This window comes from Chiloscyllium punctatum, chromosome 40 (genome assembly GCF_047496795.1).
Source record: "Chiloscyllium punctatum isolate Juve2018m chromosome 40, sChiPun1.3, whole genome shotgun sequence".
In the NCBI taxonomy this organism is placed as follows: domain Eukaryota; kingdom Metazoa; phylum Chordata; class Chondrichthyes; order Orectolobiformes; family Hemiscylliidae; genus Chiloscyllium; species Chiloscyllium punctatum.
In genome coordinates, this window is record NC_092778.1 from 12688388 (window position 1) to 12712553 (window position 24166).

The 24166-nt window shown below is 40.2% G+C and overlaps 1 protein-coding gene across 1 annotated transcript in view; it reads left to right on the plus strand.

The window, feature by feature from the left end:
* Positions 1 to 2307: 2307 nt before the first annotated feature.
* wipi2 (WD repeat domain, phosphoinositide interacting 2) overlaps positions 2308 to 24166 on the plus strand; it is a 70620-nt gene continuing 48761 nt past the window's right edge. The window contains exon 1 of the mRNA XM_072559308.1: positions 2308 to 2574. Within this exon, the coding sequence (XP_072415409.1) occupies positions 2501 to 2574 (74 nt within the window). The 5' untranslated portion in view covers positions 2308 to 2500. The remainder of the gene's footprint in view (positions 2575 to 24166) is intronic.

Below are 24166 nucleotides of genomic sequence, written 5' to 3' on the forward strand. Positions count from 1 at the left end.
ATCTCCTGGCCCCCAATGGGCTACATCCTAGAGTTTTGAGGGAGGTGGCTGAGGAAATAGCAAAGGTGCTGACTGTGATTTTTCAAAATTCACTGGAGTCAGGGAAAGTCCCAGATGATTGGAAAATTGCTGTTGTAACCCCATTGTTAAGAAAGGATCAGGACAAAAGATGGAAAATTATAGGCCAATTAGCCTAACTTCAGTTGTAAGTAAAATTCTAGAATCCATCGTTAAGGATGGGATTTCTAAATTCTTGGAAGTGCAGGGTTAGATTAGAACAGGTCAGCATGGATTTAATAAGGGAAGGCCGTGCCTGACAAACCTGTTAGAATTCTTTGAAGAGGTAATAAGTAGGTTAGACCAGGGAAACCCAGTGGGTGTTAACTATATAGACTTCCAAAAGGCCTTTTGATAAGGTGCCTCACAGGAGGCTGCTGGGTAAGGTGTTTGAGGTGAGCTACTGTCATGGATTGAGGATTGGCTGTCTGACAGAAGGCAGAGAGTTGGGATAAAAGGTTCTTGTTCAGAATGACAGCTGATAACAAGTGGTGTCCTGCAGGATTCAGTGTTAGGGCTGCAGTTGTTCACTTTATATATTAATGATCTGGATGAAGGGACTGGGGCATTCTGGCGAAGTTTGCCAATGATACAAAGTTAGGTGGACAGGCAGTTAGTACTGAGGAGATGGGGAGGATGTAGAAAGATTTAGACAGTTTAGGAGAATGGTCCAGAAAATGGCTGATGAAAATCAATGTGAGAAAATGTGAAATCTTGCACTTTGGAAAAAAGAATATAGGCATGGACTATATTCTAAATGGTGAGATAATTCATAAAGTTGAAGTACAAAGGGATCTGGGAGTGCTAGTCCAGGATTCTCTAAAGGTTAACTTACAGGTTGAATCTGTGATTCAGAAAGCGAATGTATCTCACGAGGGTTGGAATATTAAAGCTTCTGAGACTTTATAAAGCTCTAGTTAGACCCCATTTAGAATACTGTGTCCAATTTTGGGCCCCACACCTCAGGAAGGACATACTGGCACTAGAGCATGTCCAGCGGAAATTCACAGGGATGATCCCTGGAATGGTAGGCCTAACATACAATGAATGGCTGAGGATCCTGGGATTGTATTCATTAAAGTTTAGAAGATTGAGGGGAGATCTAATAGAAACTTACAAGATAATGCATGGCTTAGAAAGGGTGGACGCTGAGAAGTTGTTTCCGTTAGGCGGTGAGACTAGGACCAGTGGGCACAGCCTTAAAATTAGAGGAGGTCAATTTAAAATGGAAATGAGGAGACATTTCTTTAGCCAGAGAGTGATGAGCCTATGGAATTCATTGCCACGGAGCGCAGTGGAGGCTGGGATGTTAATTGTCTTCAAGGCAGAGATTGATAAATACTCGATCTCGCGAGGAATTAAGGGCTACGAGGAGAGTGTGGGTAAGTGGAGTTGAAATGCCCATCAGCCATGAGTAAATGGCAAGATGGACTTGATAGGTCGAATGGCCTTACTTCCTTTTCTATGTCTTATGTTCTTAAGCATTTCTGTAGAGCCTTCAAACACAAATATATATTTGTTTTGTGAATGTTGCTATTGAGGCAGCATTCATTGCCATCCCTAATTGCCCAGAGGGCAGTTAAGAGTCAATCACATTGCTGTGGGTACTAGGCAAATATGGCAGTTTCCTTCCTAAAGGGAATTTAATGAATCAGATGGGTTTTCCCACCAATTGGCAATGGATTCATGGTCATCGTTAGACTCATAATTCCATGTTTTTTCCTTATTTCCAAAACTAGAGACGATAGGTTTAAGCTGAGAGGGGAAAGATTGAAAAGATTGCAACTTTTGCATTCAGAGGGTGGTGTGTGCTGCCAGAGGAAGTGGTGGAGGCTGATACAATTACAATTTTTAAAAGGCACCTGGATGGGTACATGAATAGGAAGGGTTTAGAGGGATATATGCCAAATGCTGGCAAATGGGACTAGATTTTTTGGGGGGATATCTGGTTGGTATGGACAAGTTAGAGTGAAGGGTGTTTCTATGCTGGACATCTCCATGACTCTACAATGCCACTAGGCCATTGTCTCTTAACAATGAACATTGAAAATTTGGCCTTCCACGCCAACCTAACAATAACCCAAAGCATTTCTGACTTACACAGGACTACATGGACATGTATTTGAAGCACTCAGAAGGTAACTTTCAGGAGGTGGTGGTGATGGTGATCTGAGAGGTGCCTGTGGCTTTAATGAGAAGCCGCCATGTTGGGGGGTGTGGAGGAGAGGAAGAGCTGGCGCAGGCGCAGTGCGGCTACCGTTGCACAAACACCATGAGAGGTGCGGAGCTCGAGCTGCTGCCCCAGGACCTTCTCTAAAGGAGAAAGAAAACAAGCGTCGCGCCGAGTCCAGGCGATACTCAGCGGCGGAGCCGGTGCGGGCCTTCCTTACAACCCCCCCCCCCCCCCCCCCCCATACAAGGGGGGAGGGAAACACCAGGACCGATGAACCTGGCCAGTCAGAGCGGGGAGGGCGGCAGCAGCCAGCTCCTGTTCGCCAACTTCAACCAGGACACCACGTAAGGAGGGCGGGACGGGGGCAGCCAGGGCTGGGCTAAGCAAGCCCGGGGATCTGCGGCCTAGGCAAGCACCACCAAGACTGGCACTCAGCCCCTGCCATTCTACCCATCCCCTCCTGCTGCCCCTCCTCCTTGTTGACATTTTTTTTGGAAAAAAAATGATGTGGGCCTCGCGAAAGGCTGCTCAGAGCATCGTCAGAGTGGGATTTTAAATGTGCTAAAAGCCAGACATTGAGAAACACTCTGCCACCCCCCCCCCCCCCCCAATCACTGCCATGCGATTTATTTTTAAAGTGAGATGCAACAGAAGGAAGTGTCAGCTTTGTATGTGGTTGCCAGATCCTAAGCTGCAGCATCCAGTTTAAAGGGACATTTCCTGCTTTTTGTTAAGAAAGATGACTGTCTGAAAATCGTCTTTGCATTTATCCTAATGCTGTCTTGTATGTCTAGTATAACATGGTTTGGGTAATGTGTTAGCAACAAGTTTTTTTATTTATACAAAGGTACATTAGGGTCTGTTCATATGGTAGTTTGTGAATACGTTTCATATATAGATTCAGGTTCAATCCAGTGGCTGGAAGGGCAGCTGGAGGGAGGTACATTTTCAGTGTGGACTAATTTCTGCAGGATTACCAAGTAGCAACTTTTGTATTTTCATACCTTTTCTCTCTTTCTCTCATTGAATAAGATGTTTCAGCCCTTCACATGTTATGGATTATTAAATAATATTATCAGTACTCTTAATAATAGTATGTGTGGGTTTAGATTCATTGTGCTGATTCTGTAGAACCAGATCCATTGGTAACCAATGAAATTAATGTGTTCCAACGCTCCACTACTAATCCTGAGGATCATTTGGTGGACAGTAGGATGAGGTTGAATTTACCTGCATTTCTTTGAAGGTGGGACAAGTTTTTGCTCTGATTTTCTTGAGTTGTGTTGATCAGGGAGCATTTTATTTCAAGAGTGCTTCTACTTAATAGTCCTTTTACAGCTGCAAGTATTTTTAGATGATTAACGATAGGGTGGAATTTCAAAGCTCAATTGTATAGTCTGCATAGTTTGGAACAGGTCACCATGCAGGAGGCTGGAAGAATACAGCAAGCCAGGCAACGTCAGGAGCTGGGGAAGAAATGTTGACATCTCCCCACCTGATGCTGCCTGACTTGCTGTGTTCTTCCAGCCTCCTGCTTGTCTACCTTGGATTGTAGCATCTGCAGTTTTTTTAAAATCTGTAATCTAGTTAAGAATAGTACAAATAAAATCATCTAATCACCACACTTTCTCCAAACCACAACTCATTTGGTTTGTTGTGGCTTGCAATTGTAATTGCACTTAGCCTTGTTCTCGCAATGTTCTCATGGACGGAAAAATGATTTGAAGGTGGTAGTCCTTCCCTTCATATTCTTTCATAACCTTACTCAACCTAGCAATAAACCTAGGTGAATATTTTCCAATCTTTTCACTTTGTCTGCTTCTCTTCTCATTTTTAGATGGCCCCTGCCCTTTCTTCTCTGAAAACACCTGCCTTTGAACATCTGTGTTTTAAAAGCCTTCTAAAGCCAATCCTTCTTTCACTGTAATTTGTTCCCTTGAATCTTTTAGATTTCCCCTTTGCAAGTGGTTACTGAGTCTCAAGAGTTTAGGAAAGTTCTGAACTTGAGCAAGGTTTTCTGATTTTCTTGGCAAATTATTTTTATCTGCTGTATTATTTCTATTATAATTGGTTAGGAGTCTCCAGCTATGTTGACATTGTCCATTTTGTGCTGAGTGGTTGTAAACATCTCTGGTACTTGTGGTGATTTTGAGGTTCTGTGACTGCTCCTGCTCTTTGTGTTGAACTAAGCTGCTAAATTGTCATTACTCTATTTCAGATGTTATTGATGTTGCTCCAGATATACAGCATATCATTGGTGGCCAATGGTGATTCCGTTTTGTTTGGACTCTAGTGTTTGTGCTACAAACTTACAAATGTTGAAGGGAAAAAGTATCTTTTCTTTAAAAAAAAACAGGCTAGTTTAGTTACATCAGACACCTGACTTTGAATTCAGTTCAAACTGATTAATTAAAAGTTCCTATCATAGAGTCGTAGATGTACTGTCCGGAAAGGGATCTTTTGGTCCAACTCATCCATGCCGACCAGACATTCTAACCTCATCAAGTCCAGTTTGCCAGCACTCGGCCCATATCCCTCAAAACCCTTCCTTTTCATATACACATCCAAATGCCTTTTAAATGTCGTAATTGTACCAGCTCCACCACTTTCTCTGGCAGCTCATTCCATACATGTGCCACACTTTGTGTGGAACAAGTTGCCTCATTGGACCCTTTTAAATATTGTCCCCTCACCCTAAACCTATGCCCTAGACTTCTAGACTTTCCCAGGGAAAACAAAACTTGACAATTTATCCTATCCATGCTCCTCATGATTTTATAAACCTCTAAGGTCGGTCTCTGAGAAACCTCAGTCTCTGATGCTCCAATGAAAACAGCCCCAGCCTAGTCAGCCTCTCCCTATAGTTGAAACCCTCCAACCCTGGCAAAATCCTTGTAAATCTTCTGTGAATCCTTTCAAGTTTCACAACATCCCTTTAGGAAGGAAACCGGAATTGGATACAATATCCCAAAAGTGGCCTAACCAATGTCCTGTACATCTGCAGCATGACCTCCCAACTCCTGTGGTCAGTGCTCTGACTGATGAAGGAAAGCATACCAAACACCTCCTTCGCTATCCCATGTACCTGTGACTCTACTTTCAAGGAACAATGAACAAGGTCACTTTGTTCAGCAGCACTCCCCAGGACCATACCATTACGTCTATAAGTCCTGCCCTGATTTGCCTTTACAAAATGTAGCACCTCACGTTTGTCTAAATTAAATTCTGTCTGCCAGTCCTCAGCCCATTGGCCCATCTGATCAAGATCCTGTTGTAATCCAAGGTAAGATTCTTTACTGTCCACTACACCTCCAACTTTGGTGTCATCTGCAAACTTACTAACTATACCTCCTATGTTCATACCTAAATAATTTATATAAATGACAAAAGACAGTGGACCCAGCACTGATCCTAGTGGCACTCCACTGATCACAGGCTTCCAGTCTGAAAATCAACCCTTAATGTGAACAAAATGCATTCTGGTAGGCCTTCAGTCAGCTTCTCCTTAAGTGGATATTCACATCACAAAGTGATTCATGTAATTTCACTAATTTGGATGGAATTTCTTATTTAGACAATATGACAGAGTACCTATCCAATATGGAAACATACAACTTCATGCTAATATAGTAGCGATACATCACCTTGCATTGGGCTACTGTTGAACTGAGAGGAAGAGGGTTTTACATCTATACCATGATGACTGAATACTGCTTGACATTAACCCTGGATGTGGAATGTAATCAGTCTCCAGCACTTTTATTTCATCACTTGAGACAGAAATATGTTTCATAATGTGCTGTGCCATAGCGATGTAAATGATGACTTTTTTTTTACTCCAGTTACAATTGCCATTCTCCATCCAGCTGTGTCTCTCTCTCTCTTCAGAGGGAGAAACTTGTAAGGTTAGTTCTTCCCATGTGCTGTTGCTTATATCTTAATGATAGGTATGGAATAATTATCTCAAAGAATGGAGAAAAGAATGCCCAGCTGGTTTTTTTCCAGCCTCCAGTTGGCAGCGACTTGGGACTTTGAGGTGGGGAAAAGTGTATTGTCAATTGATAAAATGTCGGCGGTAGCAAGCTGTAATTGAAAGAAAAACAATAGAGATTTATCCTTCACAGATTTTGTTTAGGTTTACTGTCATTGATCAGTCTCCTTTTAATGCAACATTTTGTATGTGTGGGAAAGGTTAACTTATAGCTATATTATAAGAAGTGATTTTGAAGTAAGTATGAAACTGTTTTCAGAAGATTCCTCAGTGGAAAGGGAAAATGAAAGTATTGTACACAAAGCTTAAAATATCCTACAGTCCCCTTGTTTGAAGCATTATGCTGAGTTTACAAATCTAATTTGACAGTGATTGTGGGCAGAGTAAAGAGCTGAACTGGTGATTAATTGAAAATAATACGATTATTGGAGTAAAGAATTTGAATTAACCTTTCAAGAGTAGCTGCTGTCTGTGGCTGTGTGGGTTGTTCCCAGATGTTGCAAACTGCTGTTGAATGTCCAAAACTGCAAATGGTCAAGTTGTAGTCTGGCTGATTATTAAAATACTTGCGTCATTTCTTTTGTGGTTTGATTTAAAAGTTCAACATTGAGGACTTGATGTACTTGTCCTCAAGCTAAATCATAGTCTCCTAATATATTTTTGTGTGTTTAGTCAGGTGTACAATCAGGCCACCTATTATATGCGCAGATGTTGTACTGCAATCTCTTTAGTTTTATTTTCAAGTCTATACTATATATCTGTCCTGTCATGCACCAATACCCAGTTGAGAAGGTGAGCAATCTGTTCTGGTAAATCTGTCTGATGTCACTTTTGGAATGCTTACAGGAAGGAGTTTTGTAGTAACTTGTTTTTCTTTTCCTTTCTTTAACTCCAAAGTGACTGCATCGTAAGCCCCAAGGAATTGTGACACTTTACAAACCTGACTTATGCATTGGTGTCTTGGTATTGTTTCACTCTGGGGATCATGATCATTGTAAACTGGAGGGTAAAATAGTTCTGTTATGCACAGTATAGACATTCTTAACCCCCCTCACATCTAAGTACTGTCATCATTGATCAGAAACTTTGCACAGATATGAAATGAATAAAGATAGAATTTGAATTTACATAACATCTTTCATGACCTTAACCTTTGCCAAAATGTTTTAGGATCAATAAAATTGCTTTTTTTTTGTTGTGGTTTCCACTGTTATGAGGATAAATGTGGCAGATAGGGCTGTGCTGTGTACAATTTATAAACGATAGGATGATCTGTTCTTGCTGAAGTTAAAATCATGACAAATGTCTGCGTTTTTAAACAGCTGTGGATGTTTGTTGGAGTTGGAATGGAGAGGGAAGATGGAATACTGCTTCAAAGAATCTAAATGTACAAGGTTATGATTGAGATGTTGATATCAGAAATGGGCACTTTCACAAATCCTGGCAGGCAACTCCCTCAAAGCAGCACCCTCTCCCCACCAAAAAAAACCTGAGGTAATCCATCAGGTCAGCTGCACCACATCACCCTTCTACAAACTATAGCAGCAACTGTTTGACAGCAAAAGCCTTAGCAAGTCATTTAAGGTCCAGAGCAGTTGCTGAGCTCCTCTGACACAATTCCTGGGCCAGAAGGTCTGTGTTCAAGTCCTACTCTGTCACAAAGTGTCTGAGCAGGCTGATTAAAAATACGTACAGAGCAGTTGTCTTCACCACACTTGAATTAATGACACCTTAAGAGTGCCAGAGAAATTGCATTGGCATTTCCTCTGCTACATTGTCACATTCAGTGGAAAGATATTTGAACAAATGCTGATGCCCTTCTTGGAGCAGGACTAAGCATTCAGGCAAGACTCATGCAAAATCCATTTTGACTGACTAGACATCAAAACAGAGAGTGCAGAAGAAACTCAGCAGATCTGCCAATATCTGAGGAGAGATGAACTGAACAGTTTTGAAGAAGTCATGTTGCACTTGAAACATCAACTCTCAACAGCAAATATTAAGTGTGGTATACAAGAATGCAGGAGAATGATAAAAGGAGCAAGCTGTTTTTGCTTCCTGATATTTAGCTTGGCTATTTGCATTTTGCTTGAAAAAAAAGAGTTCTGGTTCTACTGAAAACCATTACATGAAGCATTAGCTGTTTCCAGAGATGTTGCTTGATCTGTTGAATGTTTCCAATAGTTTCTGTTTCTATTTTACTTAAAGTTAAGATTGGTAATTGAACATTTGAGATGATAGTCACCACTTAAGGAAAATGTAAACTGTGTGCAAAGTATTGATTGCTGGCCAAGGAAATGGTTCCATGGTGGAAACACAGCTGGATAAATATCTTGAACTTAAAATTTAATTTCTGTTAACACTACTGTATATGTGAAAGGTAGTGAAGCAAGTAGTCAAGATGTTGTAACTTTAAGGGTAAATAACCTTACTCAAAGTCTTTACGTGAAATCAATTTAATTTGGTTAAAGGTGTTTGATTAATAGAAGTTTGTCACAGTAGGGACAGATACAAACTCTAGTTGTCAATGTTTGTTATGACCATATTGAAATTCTAAACAACTTTTGTTTCCGGGTTGGCCTCTAATTATTCTCCAAATTTTTGAGAGATAGAAAGTTACTTATTACTGATGATAAGTAATAACAGTTGATAGTATTACTGGATTAGACTAGAAGTTTTATTTTCCATTTTATTTACCATGGAGGTCTATCACTGAAAGTATCACACGAGGCTGCCAATGTACTTTTAACAAAAAAAGCTGATTGTACAAAAGAAAACCATAAACTTTATTCCACCTTCCAAGAAGCACTTTACAACAATCTCATAAATATTAGAAATAAAAATTTATTCCTCTTACTCCAGTAATAAATAAAAATATCTAGTAAAATAAATAATTTTTACTCTACTAACAAATAATATGATAGAAACTCAAACTTCAGTATATTACAGATACTCAAACCTCTCTGCAAAACGTTTCTTGCTCAGCAAGAGCAGCTATAATTGGTTTCCTTTGGGCAAATTTGTGTGCATTCACTTAATGGTATTTTCTTCAGTTGGTTTTCTCCCTAGGATCTGTAAAACAACTGACTAACTTGGGTCACTATTACTACTCCATTATCAGCTCCTTAAACTCATGTCCCCAACAGCCTTGTTAGATAGCTACTTTTCTGATTCTTCTGCTATTGTCATCTTCTGGAGCTTTCTCGCGCTGGCATCTAAACAATTTGGTACTTCTCCCCAGCCCTGACTACTTAAAAAGTACTAACAGCAGGTCTACAGCTATGGGCCCCTCCACGTCTCCTTGCGTGAACCTGCTTCTGGACTCCTTCCTGTCTGTGGAAGTTGTAAGACTCGAGTCAGTTGAATTGGCAGAATGTATGTGGAGCTGGAAAACTAAAATCCAAGTTCTCGAGTAATACTATATTATGAACCTTCATAATACTGGCCTTTTGAGAAATAAAGGTTTTGAGGGAAGATACTGACTATGATCTGACACCGTAGGGAGTTAGAAAAAGTGCAACTAATTGCCCCTGTTTTGAAGTACAGCATTTTCTTTCTGCGCCAGAGACAATAACTTTGCCAACATAGAGTGACACAGGAATTTATTGGATTGTTTATCCTTCTAGCTTTTGGGACTGATAGACTCATAGGCATTCCTTGCATCAGTATTTTGTTGTACTGTTTTACTTCTGTATTCTGATAAACATGATTTGGACTTTTATCCTGAATTACACAATTTGGCTGGCGTGACAGTCACCAACAGTAGTTGTGGTTGGGAAGGTGAGAACCATTGCGCAAATATGATGTGATGTAAAGTGCAAGTGTCGTTGGTGGTTGGTCCTGTGGCATTATATTTCTATTTGCAGCATGTTAAAAGGTAGTAAATGTCAGGTCTTAGGGTATTACTTTGTTTTAAAAACCTTAAGTTCACTGAACACTAGAGTGAGGAGATAGTCAAAATTATACCAATTCCCATTTCTTTGATTTAACAAGTTATAAGTTAACTGAACTTGATAATTTGAATAATAAACTCAGCTTGCTTTTGGTTGAAATATTTCAGAAATTCTGCTGCTGTGTAAGTGTTTTTGCAGAATTATGTTGAGTGCAGTCTGGCTTATTGACCTTAGCACTAAAAAGATCCTTACTCTGTCATGTTTTACTTTTCAGTTTGAATCCCATTATCGAAAAATTCTTCCAGTTTTTATTCGGATAAGGACAGTGAATAGGCTAGCATAGTTGACCCACTATTGTAGTTCATTAGTCATGGAAATGTTGGCAGCCTTTTCAACTACATTGATTTGGTATATTCAATCATTGCTCCAGCGTAGTAGCTGAGAGGAGATGTACAATATCAGCAGCAAATAACAGCCATCAGGTTCCCAGTATTGTAAAATACTTAGATGCCACTTGTATTAGTTTTCTATGAATGAATGGCAGTGTTGCAGTGTTCCCCCCCCCCCACTTGAACCTTTGCCAATATTAAAAAAGATTGGCCATTGTATGTCAATATAATTGATATAATCAGGCAGCATTGACATTTTAAAAGGTTTCATTTCAAAGCTCAGATTAAAGAAAGTGCTTGTATTTACATACTCAGGAAGTTGAAAAGTTTAAACCAATCAGGTCAGGCAGCAGAGCCTTTGTGATACAAGATAGTTAACCTGAATACTTCAGACTTTATTTGGTACTACCTGACATTTTTCTATTTGAAATTTCCAGCAACTATTATAATTTACTTCTGAATTACTTTGGAGATGTAGTCTTTTATGCCTTTGTGAAAGCCAGTTTACCATTTTCAGAACCTGACATAGATATATAAAATGGCAATTCAATCAATTTTTGGCAGTATTGGCTGAAGGAGAAATATTGGTCAGTGCCAAGGGACTGTTTATTCTCTATTCTTCATATAGTGCCATGAGATCTGAGAACCTTTGTTTTTTGGATGGGATATTAAACCACGTGGGCAGATTTAATGAAGCTGTATTTCACTTCTGGTGAAGTGTGGTGGTGGAATGGAAGCAATATGAAAACATGTTGATGTCTCTGACAGCGCAGTTCTGTCTTAGTATTGAACTGTCACGCCAGTTAGTGTAGGATTTAAGCCTGCATTTTCCAGCTAATTAATATAATTTCTTGTATTTATATTCTGCATTATTGTTTGAGTATTGAAAGCACTTCTAGGGTTCATTCATTTGAGATGTGGTTTTGCTGACTGGATCAACATTTATTGCCCATCAGAAGGCAATGGGGAGCTGTAGCCTTGAATCACTGCAGTCCATTTTTTTTGTAGGTAGACTGACAAATCTGAGTGAGCTCCAGAATTTTGACCCAGTGACACTGGGATCTTTCCAAATCAGATGGTGTGAAGTAGCAACAAAGAGTATTGATGAGCGCAGAGTGGTAGATGTGATCTATATGGACTGCAGTAAGGCATTTAACAAGGTTCCCCATGGGAGACTGGTTAGCAAGGTTAGATCTCATGGAATATAAGGAGAACTTGCCATTTGGATATTGAACTGGCTCAAAGGTAGAAGACAGAAGATGGTGGTGGAGGGTTGTTTTTCAGACTGGAGGCCTGTGACCAGTGCAGTGCCACAAGGATCGGTGCTGGATCAACTACTTTACTTTTCATCATTTACATAAATGCTTTGGATGGGAACATAAGAGGTATAGTTATAAGTTTACAGATGACACCAAAATTGGAGGTGTAGTGGACAGTGAGGAAGGTTACCTCAGATTACAACGGTATCTTGATCAGATGGGCCAATGGGCTGAGGAGTGGTAGATGGAGTTTAATTTATATAAATGTGAGGTGCTGCATTTTGGGAAAGCAAATCTTAGTAGGACTTATACACTTAATGGTAAGGTCCTAGGGAGTGTTGCTGAACAAGAGATCTTGGAGTACAGTTTCATAGCACCTTGGAAAGTGGAGTCACAGGTAGATAGGATAGTGAAGAAGGCATTTTGTATGCTTTCCTTTATTGGTCAGAGTATTGAGTACAGGAGTTGGGAAGTCATGTTGCGGTTGTACAGGACATTGATTAGGCCACTTTTGGAATATTGCTTGTATATTTCCTATCGGAAAGATGTTGTGAAACTTGAAAGGGTTCAGAAAGATTTACAAGGATGTTGCCAGGGTTGGAGGATTTGAGCTATTGGGAGAGGTTGAATAGGCTGGGCTGTCTTCCCTGGAGTGTCGGAGGATGAGGAGTGACCTTACAGAGGTTTATAAAATCATGAGGGGCACAGATAGGGTAAACAGACAATGTTTTCCCTAGGGTGGGGGAATCCAGAACTAGAGGGTATAGGTTTAGGGTGAGAGGGGAAAGATATGAGAGAGACCTAAGCGGCAACGTTTTCACACAGAGGGTGGTACGTGTATGGAATGAGCTTCCAGAGGATGTGGTGGAGGCTGGTACAATTGCAACATTTAAAAGGCATCTGGAAGGATATATGAATAGGAAGGGTTTGGAGGGACATGGGCCAGGTGCTGGCAGGTGGGACTTGATTGGGTTGGGATATCTGGTCGGCATGGACGAGTTGGACCGAAGGGTCTGTTTTAGTGCTGTACATCTCTATAACTCTATGACTCGAAGTGTGGAGTATTGCATCACACTGCTGACGTGTGCCTTTTAGAGAGTCAAAAGGTAAGTTACTCAGTGTAAGATTTCAAGCCTCTAATCTGCTCTATAGCCATTGTATTTATATGTCTTGGCCAGTCAGTGTCTGATCACTAGTAACCCTTAAGGCTGTAGGGATTCAGCGGTGGTTCTACATTTGAGTTATTGTGTAAGCGCATTGAGTATGGAAACCCTCCCCAAAAAGAGAACCTGAGTTACCCACCTAAGTCCATCTCTTAATCACATTTTGAGACTTTATCTTTCTGGCTTGATACTCGCTTGAGTTTGTTCTCTTACAATTAAAAACTTAAAATGTTTATGAGGAGTATGCACTGGAAATCCATGAATATACCTCTTGCTATATTCATCAAGAAACGTTTTGTCACTTGTGGAAATCCTCCCATAAATAATTAAAAATACAAGGTATTGAGGCCAAGTGCACTAATGAAGTAAGCTTCCATTGTAGGTTCTTTGTAATGGGATATCTCTTCCAGAATTCCTGGAAGGATGGAACCAAAACAATTTTGTCCAGTTAACAGGAGGACAGAATGGAATTGATGTGGGATTCATTTTGTCTGTCTTTTAATGATTTGAGTAACAATTTTTGAGGAGTTGCTGTCCGTTTCATAGTCTTTTGGTTCTTTCATGTTCATGGACGCATATTAAAGTCTAGTACAATTGGCATTAAGTTGTACAGTTTGCTAAAGATCTGATTGCATACTTGCTTAGGTACACAGTTTCTGTGGTCAGTTTTGAAATGCTGTTTAAAATCGTAATCTTACCAATGAAGCTGTGTCATTTCTTTGTTTTACTAAAACCTGAATGCATTTGCATCAGTTGCTGTTGTTCTAGTGTGTATAATGAATTCAAATTCCACAATCTCCCACAATGGGATTCAAACCCAGTTCCCCAGAATACCAACTAAATTTCTGGATTAATAGTCCAATTGTGATGATACCAATAGGCCATTGCTTTGAATTTCTATTCTCTCACTCCAGGTTCCATTCCAATTATGCAGTGACATTCTTAACAGTGATACTGGACAGGTGACACAGGATTCACAAGTTATGCTTGCAGAGAACAGTATCTATTCCCTAATTATACTGACTCCTCCAACTATGTTCCCATTTCTTCCTTCAACTTGAATGGCTCTCTGTACAATGGTGTCATGGGCAGTTTGCTCTTTCTCTCAACAGTCCAAGCTCTCAACCACACAGCTTGCAAAAACCTTGAAACTGTTGGATAGTACTAGGGTGGATACTCCTTAAGAGCTGTCCCTTGGATTCCTATATCTGGCTCACTTCAATCACTCCTTCCAATGTTGATTTTGATTTGATTGATTATTGCCACATGTACTGAGATCCCAGTGAAAAATATTGTTTTTTGTGCCATTCAGACAAATCACATCTTCCATAAATACTTCAGGATAACAGAACAGAATGCAGAATGTAGTTTTATGGCTACAGAGAAGGTACAGAAAAAGATCAACTCTATTATGAGAGGTCCGTTCAAAAGTCTGACAACAGTGGGGAAGAAGTTGTTCTTAAATCTGTAGGAAGGTGTTTTCAAACTTGTATCTTCTGTTGATGGAAGAGACTAAAACTGAGATGGGGGCTCTTTAACTCTTTTGGCTGCTTTGAGGCAGTGGGAAATGTAGATGGATTTAATGGAAGGAAGGATGTTTTTGATGATGGACTGGGCTGCATTGACATCTACTTGTAAGTTCTTATGGTCTTGGGCAGAGTAGTTGTCATACCAAGCTGTGATGCATCCAGATAGGATGCTTCTCATGGTGCATCTTTAAAAATTGATGAGTTATTGTGGACGTAAGAATTTCCTTAGCCTTCTGAAAAAGGAGAGGCATTGGCATTTCTTGACTGTAGCGTTGGTGTGGATGCACCAAGGTAGACTGGTGATATTTACTGTTAGGAACTTGAAGCTCTCAACCACCTTCACATCAGCATTATTGATACAGACATGGGCCTGTCCTCCACCCTGCTTCCTGAAGTCGGTGACCAGCTTCTTCATTTTGCTGACATTGAGGGAGAAATTTTTTGCCTTTACACTAGGCCATTAAAGGTGTCTTCTCTCTTTCCTCTACTGTCTTGTCATTTGCTTGAGATCTGACCCACTAAAGAGATGAGCAAGCTTCTAAATGGAGTTAGAGCTGAATTTGGCCCCACAGTTGAGTGTATAAGTCTTCAATTAAGGGACTAAGTTATACAGACTTGCAGGGCACCGATATTGAGGATTATTGTGGAGGACGTGTTGTTGCCTATCCTTATTGATTGTGGTCTGTGGGTCAGGAAGTCAAGGATCCAGTTGCAGAGGGGTATCTACAGTCCTTGGTCTTGGAGTTTGGAGATTTAGTTCTGTTGGAATTGTGGTATTGAAGGCGGAGCTAAAGTCACAACCAAGATCGAATGATAGGTAGTTCTCCTATAATGGGGAGAAAGTGAGGACTGCAGATGCTGGAGAACTGAGTTGAAAAATGTGGTGCTGGAAAAACACAGCAGGCTAGGCAGCATCCGAGGAGCAGGAGAATTGACGTTTCAGGCATAAGCCCTTTTTCAGGAAGAAGGGCTTATGCCCGAAACGTCGATTCTCCTGCTCCTCGGATGCTGCCTGGCCTGCTGTGTTTTTCCAACACCACATTTTTCAACTCTGTTCTCCTATAACACCACAGTTGCATTCCAGCGAACGTTTGCTTAATAGGAATAATGGGGCATGTGGGAAAAGTGAGGCTAGAGGCAGACCAGCAAAAAATATCATTCACGATCGCTTAAAAATCACTCAAAAGTCGAAAGCAAAATATAGCACGGTCTGAATGAAGGTTGAAATAATATTTATTAATGAAACGAAAGTAAATTTAACAGTACATTTTAAAAAAAATGTACTAAAGTTGCTGTCTGTATACTACCTCGCGCAGCTGCTCTGCTAGCAGCTAACATCATCGTGTGTGCAGAATGTTACGAAGACCAGCGCTGACGTTGCACGTGGCAGAATGACACACAGACAAGCATCGCTGTCGCATATGTGCGGAACGGTGCAGACACTGCATGTGCAGAATGCCATGGCCATCGGCGCCTGCACATAATGAAGCACAAAAACTGATCTCTGCTGGAACTGCCCTATTGCCAACGGAGGTATGCATTCTCAAAAATACCATTCCCCAATTCTCAGCGATGTTATAGTCAAACTGTGCTGCCAAAATGCACATTATCCCAGAACTACCATACTTAATCCAAGGGTGAGGCAACCTTCTGGAGCAGTTGGCTTACTCCTCTCTGAGATATCATGTCTGAACATTAGATTACTGCTCCTCCGTTCTGACTCTAAGTTGCTACAATAGCAAACACTTCCAGCAGATAGATTCACTGATCACTTTGGTGTCTAGCAATTTCCAAATGCTGCAGTTGCAACGCATCACCTGACTTGCTTTTTATTTTGTATTTTATTTATTAATTAAATCACTAATATTCCTGCTCTTTACACTTGAGAAAACCCAATCGTCAATTTTATGCACTAATGTTAATCTTCTACTCAACAAGCTCTTTTTACAATAATAGAGAAATTAAACGCAACTAAATACTGATCTTTTACTTAAAGGCTAGAGATATTCACCAATCACTGCTTTATTTGAGCAAAAGCAGCAAAACACCTCTCTCTTCCCCCCACTTAACACCATGAGACCTCCAATTCTCGTGCTGCATTGTAAATCTCACTAAATTGGCTACTGCTATAAGCTCCCAACATATAGCTCTGTAAGTCAGTTAATGAGGATCCAGTTTCAGCCCGTTGTCAACTAGGCTGCTCTTTCAATGCACCCTGGAAAAATAAACCTGCTCAAAACTTGCAAGTACAGAATTTTAAACTCCAGGTTTTATTTGAATGCCAGCTACACTTTGCAATCTAAATTAGGCTTGCACAAAATAAACATTTAGACATTTTTAATGCAGCATATGTATGCACCCAGACCAAGGCTGAAGTGAATGTGCTTGCTAAATTTGTATGCTCCAGCTACAAATGTATGCATTTTCTATAGCTCTTTCACTTATCGCAAATTAATGTTGCATAGCCAGTACTGGAAAGCTAGCCAGTGCAATAACTTCTTAATGCTGTTCTCCCAAAGCTGACCTTTTTCATTGTACTCTATTGTCTAGAATTTAATGTAAAGAGGATCTCCTCCACATAGTCAAGTAGGGAATAAAAGGTTTTGTTTGGCTCAGTAGGCTCAGGAATTGTGCTGCCTTGAATTACAAAAAGGGGACATGAGCTAGCTTTGGCAAATAGAGTTACGGAGAATCCATCATAAGGGCAAAAGGGTAACTTGGGAGAGAATAGGGCCCCTCAAAAATCAGTAAGGCAGCCTGTGTGTGGAGCTGCAAGAGATAGAGGAGACACTAAACGAGTTTTGCACCAGTGTTTACTGTGGAGAAGGACATGGGGAATATAAAATGTAGGGAAATAGACAGTGACATGTTGAAAAATGTCCATATTACAGAGGAGAGCGTGCTGAATGTCGTAAAACGCTTGAAAGTGGATAATTCCGTGGGACCTGATCAGGTTTACCCCAGAACTCTGTGGGCAGCTAGGGATGTGATTGCTGGGCCCTGTGTGGAGATATTTGGATCATCGATACTCACAGGTGAGGTGTTAGAAGACTGGAGGTTGGCTTACATGGTGCCACTATTTAAGAAAAGTGGTAAGGATTATAGACCAGTGAGCCTGACTTTGGTGGTGGGCAAGATGTTGTAGGGAATCCTGAGGGACAGGATTTACATGTATTTGGAAAGGCAAGGACTGTTTAGGGATAATCAGCATGGCTTTGTGCATGGGAAACAGTGTCTCACTGACTTGTTAGTGCGAAGGTTACCTCAAAGTACAGTGGCATCTTGATCAGATGGGCCAATGGGCTGAGGAATGGTGAATACAGTTTAATTTAGATAAATATGAGGTGCTGCATTTTGGAAAGGCAAATCAGGGCAGGACTTGTACACTTAATGATAAGGTCCTGAGCAGTGTTGCTGAAGTGCATGTGGAGTGCATGTTCGTAATTCCTTGAAAGTGGAGTCGCAGGTAGATTGGATAGTGAAGGCAGTGTTTGGTATGCTTTTCTTTATTGGTCAGAGCATAGAGTATCGGAGTTGGGCCGTCATGTTGCGGCTGCATAGAACATTGGTTAGGTCACTTTTTGGAATATTGAATATCTGAACGATGTTGTGAAATTTGAAAGGGGTCAGAAAAGATTTACAAGGATGTTGGCAGGTTTGAGCTATAGGGAGAAGCTGCCTAGACTGGGTCTGTTTTGCCTGGAGGGGTGACCTTATAGAGGTTTATGAAATCATGAGGGGCCTGTTGAGGGTAAATAGACAAGATTTTTTTCCCTGGGGCGGGGGAAGAGAGTCCAGAACTAGAAAAGAAAGGGTTAAGGTGAGAGGGGAAAGATTTAAAAGGGACTTAAGTGGTAACTTTATCACAGAGGGTGGGGTGTGTATAGAATGAGCTGTCAGTTGTGGACGCTGATTCAATTACAGCATTTTAAAAGGCATCTGGATGGGTACGTGAATAGGAAGGGTTGAGAGGGATATCGGTCACGTGCTAGCAAATGGGACTAGATTAATTTAGGATATCTGGTCATCATGGGCGAGTTGGACCGAAGGGTCTGTCTCCGTATTGTACATCTCTAGACTCTGAACTTATTTCCAAGTCACAGGCATGAATACTCTGGACTTATTTGAGTCTTTTTACTTGATAAGCTTGGTTCAAGGATCAAGTATTCATCTTTCTGTTGTTTAGATTTATCCTATATTTTGAGGCTATGCTGGAATTTTAATGAAGGAATATGAACACATGTTGGTTACTAGCTGGCCTCCTGCATATTTTATTTTTGTCTGACAAGTCGCATCATCCTGGTGCTTCTCACCACTGTGTAAAAATGAACATAAATATTGTTATGTATTCCTGGGATTGACAAGTCTGCACTTGTCCAAACCTTGCTTTTGGTTCCACTACTCAAGGCCCTTCCAGTGATGTGTGTATTCTATGTCTGTCTTCCCCTCACCCCAGCACCTCAGCTTTTTGATTCATTTCTGTAGGAGATGTATCGACTATGTATGGTTTTATTTTCTTAAAGGTATTTAGTCTTCTGTACTGATTTCTTAAACATTTAAAAGAAAATATTCTGATGTTTAGTTGCAGTCTTACAGATTTGACCATACTCCTGTGCTGGTTTTTATTTTTGCCCTGTAATTATTCATTTCTCTAGGCCAGTTTTCCTACATTAAAAAATAGGAGCAGGAGTAGGTTGTTTGGCCCTTCGAGCCTGCTCTGCCATTCAGTGAGATCATGGTTGATCTTTTTGTGGATTGAGATCCATTTACCCACACTCTTACTGTATCCCTTAATTCCTTTATTATTCAGAAAAATATTTAGCTTTAAAAATGTTTACTGAAGTAGCATCAGCTACTTCACTGGGCAAGGAATTCCATAGATTAATGACTCTCTGGGTGAAAAAGTTCCTTCTTTATTCAGTCCTAAATTTGCTCCCTCTAATCTTGAGGCTGTACCCTCTTGTCCTAGCTTTACCTGCCAATGGAAACATCCTCTCTACTTGAATTTTAATTATTCCCTTCATAATTTTATATGTTTCTATAAGATCCCCTCTCAATCTTCTGAATGCCAATGAATATAATCCCAATTTACTCAGTTTCTATTCATAAACCAACCCCCTCAACTCTGGAATCAACCTCGTGAAACTCCTCTGCATCCCCTCCAGTGCTATCACATCCTTTCTCAACTAAGGAGACCTAAACTGCACACAGTACTCCAGGCGTGGCCTCACCAGTATCTTGTATAGCTGCAACATAATCTCTGTTTTTAAACTCGATCCCTTTAGCATTGAAGGACAAAATTCCATTTGCCTTCCTAATGACTTGTACCTGCAGACTAACCTTTTGTGATTCATGCACAAGGTCACCCAGGTCCCTCTGCATAGCAGCATGCTGCAACTTTTACCATAAAAGTAATAATCCTTTTCGCTATTACTACTACCAAAATGGATAACTTCACATTTATTTACATTGTATTCCATCTGTCAGACCTTTGTCATTCACTCAATGTATCTACGTCCCTCTTCAAAATTTCACAGTTCTCTGCACACTTTGCTTTGCCACTCATCTTGGTGTCATCTGCAAACTTTGACACCCTACACACGGTCCCCAACTTCAAATTATCTATGTAAATTGTAAATAATTGCGGTCCCAACACTGATCCCTCAGGCACACCACTAGTAACTGATTGCTAGCTAGCATAGCATTGATTTATCCCCACTCTTTGCTTCCTGTTAGTCAACCAATCCTCTATCCATGCTGATATTCTACCCCTAAGGTCACGCATCCTTATCTTATGCAGCAGCCTCTATTGCGGCACCTTGTCGAAAGCCTTTGGAAATCTAGATACACCACATCTACTGGGTCCCATTGTCCACCTTGCTCGTAATGTCTTCATAGAATTCCAAAAGATCTGTCAAGCATGACCTGTCTTTCATGAACTCGTACTGCTTTTGTCCAACAGGATAATTTCTATCCAGATGCCTTGCTATTTCTTCATTGATAATAGACTCAAGCATCTTCTCTGCTACACAGGTTAATTTAACCAGAGTATAATTTCTCATCTTTTGTCTACCTTCCTTTTTATACAGTGGCGTCACTTTTGCTGTTTTGTGATCTGTTGGGACTGCCCCAGAATCCAGTGAATTTTGGAAAATTACGGCCGGTGTACCTGCTATTTCTCCTGCCATCTCTTTTAGTGCTTTGGGATGCATTCCATCAGGGCTAGGAGACTTATCAATCCTTAGCTCCATTAGCTTGTCCAATACTACATCTTCTGCAGTAATTGTTTCCAGGTCCTCACCTTCCTTCATCTCTTTGTCAAATACTGGCATGTTATTAGTGTCCTCCACTGTGAAGACTGACACAAAATACCTGTTCAATGCCTTGGCCATTCATCATATTCCATAACTAAATTCTTCTTCTCATCCTCTAGCCTCTCTCTTTTTTTTGTTTTATATATTTATATAAACTTTTGCTGTCTTTCTTTGTATTTTGTGCTAGTTTTTGCTCATGTTCTATCTTTCTTTGCTTTATAGCTCTTTTTGTGGCTTTCTTATGACCTTGAAGGTCTTTTCAGTCTTCTAGTTTCATGCTGTTTTGGCCTTCTCTCTCAATTTGATAGCCTCCCTTATTTACTTAGACACCCATGGCAGATTACCCCTTTTTTTTAAACAGTCCATCCTTTTCACTGGAATATATTTTGCTGAGCACTTTGAAAGTCCTTCACTGCTTGTCAACTGTCCCACCAGAACATCTTTGTTTCCAGTCTACTTTAGCTCAGTCCTCCCTCTTTCTATTGTAGTTCCCCTTGTTCACTAACAGGACCCTGTTAATTGGGTTGTATCTTCACATTCTCCATCTGTATTCTAAATTCAACCATACTGTGATTACTCCTTCCAAGAGGATCCCTTGCTATCATTAATTATTCCTGTCTCATTACACAGGACCAGCTCTAGGATAACTTGCTCCTTTGTCGGTTCCATTACGTACTGTTCAAGAAAACTTTCACGGATACACTCAACAAACTCTTCCTCAAGGCAACCCTGACCGAGCTGGTTCGACCAACCTACATGTAGATTAAAACCCCCCGTGATAATTGCTTTACAGGCATTAGTTATTTCTTTATTGCCTGCCCCAGTTTGATGTTATTATTTGGTGACTACCTTCCTATCTTTCCTTCTGAATAGTCTGGTACACCTGGATATTTAACTCCAGTCGTGACCATCCTATAACCATGTCTCCATCATGGCTACCAAATCCTATTCAATTGTGATGATTTGTGCTGTCAACTCATCGATCTTATTAACGAATGCTATGAGCATTCAGGTAAATTGCCAATGTTAGTTTCTTTCTCTTGAGATTCTTACACACTTGATGCAACTGCGATACGCCAACTTCTGTGAACAGTCAAAATTTATTAAGCAAATACAGGCTTTGGAGGATCACTTAGCACATCACAATGCCTGTGAAGCATGTCAAGACAAGCTCTCTGAACAAAGGAACAGTCCTTCCTTTATACAAAATCTTTAGATCAGTCAGTAATGCCGAAAGACTGTTCCCCCACAGTCACATTACTCAAGACACAATGTAGTGATCACATTATTTCCAGAGATAATGTGATTAAATCATTCCTTAATGGCAAGACCTGATGTAAATTGTATTGTTTAACTGCAGGGAGTAGTCACAATTTTAGTTGCAATGTTCTTATTGATTCCGAATAGGGGACGATACTGTAAATTCTTCTACTCTGAAAAGCTAGGAAATGACCATGCAAATGGCTCTGAATTACAAGAGATGTGAATGTAAATCCCTTAACATTCTACCTGGAAGACAGACATACCACCCTAAGACAGAGGCATACCGCCCTACCCCTGGAGCATCCAATTTCCTGCGGGTCCGCAGAGCAAAGTAACCCTTTAATATCTCACCTTTATACTAGATTTCTTACCCTCATGATTTCCATCATCCCTAATAATATCTCCTGAGTTATTCCTTCCTTTCATAGTCTGCCTTGAACTTAAACCCTCCTGCACATATGCTAACCTGCTGCTTACCTTTTTATTTTCCTGTCTGATGTTGTAAAACTTGGTGCCACTTTTCCTTGGGATCATAAGTTTTCATTTGTATTTTTGTTAAAATTGACCAACCTTGATAAAGTAACGTATGAATACAATAAAGCATTGCTTGGAGTCAACACTTGGATTTGTAAAGCATGATAATTATTGATATTTCAGAACTCTGGACATGTAGTTTTTTTGTAGTCAAATCAGCAAATTCTGCAGCTGTTTTAAAGCTTTGGGGTTTCGGCGAAAGAATACTATCCAAGATAACTCTTTGGTCCTTTTCAACTAGTTTCATGGGATTATTAATATTAAAACAAAAAATTCTTATGGGACCCCATTAACAGTCAGTTACTTGATGTCTTCTGAAGGAATCACAAGATTCTAACAAACTACCATATATACTCATGTATAGGTCGATCTCGTGTATAAGAGAACCCCTGATTTTGGTCAAAAAATCTTGTATTTTCCATATCTCCTATATAAGTCGACCCTACTATATCGCATTAAATTGCATTCTTTCATTCATACTGGTAATTCTATTCATTGCTCTTTATTATCTCACATCTCTATTCATTCATTCATATTTATCGCACTTGGTTTACTAACAGAACGTTTTGATTCATTCTTTCATTCAGACCGTTACTAAGTCTTATCACACTTTGTTCACTATACATCCAAAAGTTAATATCATTAAAAAGTGCAGCATGAATTTCAGCCCCTCAAAACTTGTGCCCGTGTATTAGTCGACCCTCTAATTTCAGCTTTTAAAAGAAACTGTCTTCAAAATTTGACCTATACATGAGTATATATGGTAGTCCTTGTTCTAATCTATATTTTCTTCCTCTGTGGCATTATCTCTCCTTGTGTATTGTTGTATTTCTGTCTGATTCTGATGTACAGGCCCTGGATCATCAACAGCAATACGTAAGCCAATCTTTCCAGATTCTTTTGTAGAAGCTAGCCAAGTAGGGTCGTATCTGTCTGTTTTTCTTGAAACCTGTATCATTTATTATAAGTCATTTTGCCTTTATGATGTGTAACTAAACTCTTAAGAGTCAGAAAGATGAAAATTCCTAGCATTGGGAATCAATATGTTTTTCACCCAATCTTTCCGTAAGATATCTGGGTAGAATTAGGCAATTCAGCCCATTGAGGCTGCTCTGCTATCCCATCATGGCTGATATGTTTCTCAAAAATATCTTTGTCTTCTCCCCATAACCCTTGATCCTCCCACCAGTCAAAAACCTATCCATCTCTGTCTTAAATACACTCAATCACTTGGCCTCCACAGCTCTCTATGGCAAAGCATTCCATAGATTTTGGCTGAAGAAATTCCTCCTCATCTCAGTTCTAAAGATTTGTCCCTTTACTCTGAGACTGTTCCCTCAGGTCCAAGTCTCTTTGAGTGGAAATGTCTTCTCTGTGTCCATTCTATTTGGGCCCCTCCGTATTCAGTAAGTTTCAATGTTCTCTGACACACCCACCCCCACTCATCCAAACTCTATTGAGTACAGACCCAAAGTCCTCAACTGCTGCTCATATGACAAGCTCTTCATCCCAAGGATTATTCTTGTAAACTTCCTCTGGACCCCCTCGCATGCCAGCAAATTCCTTCCTTAGATATGAGGCCCAAACTGCTTAGTATTCCA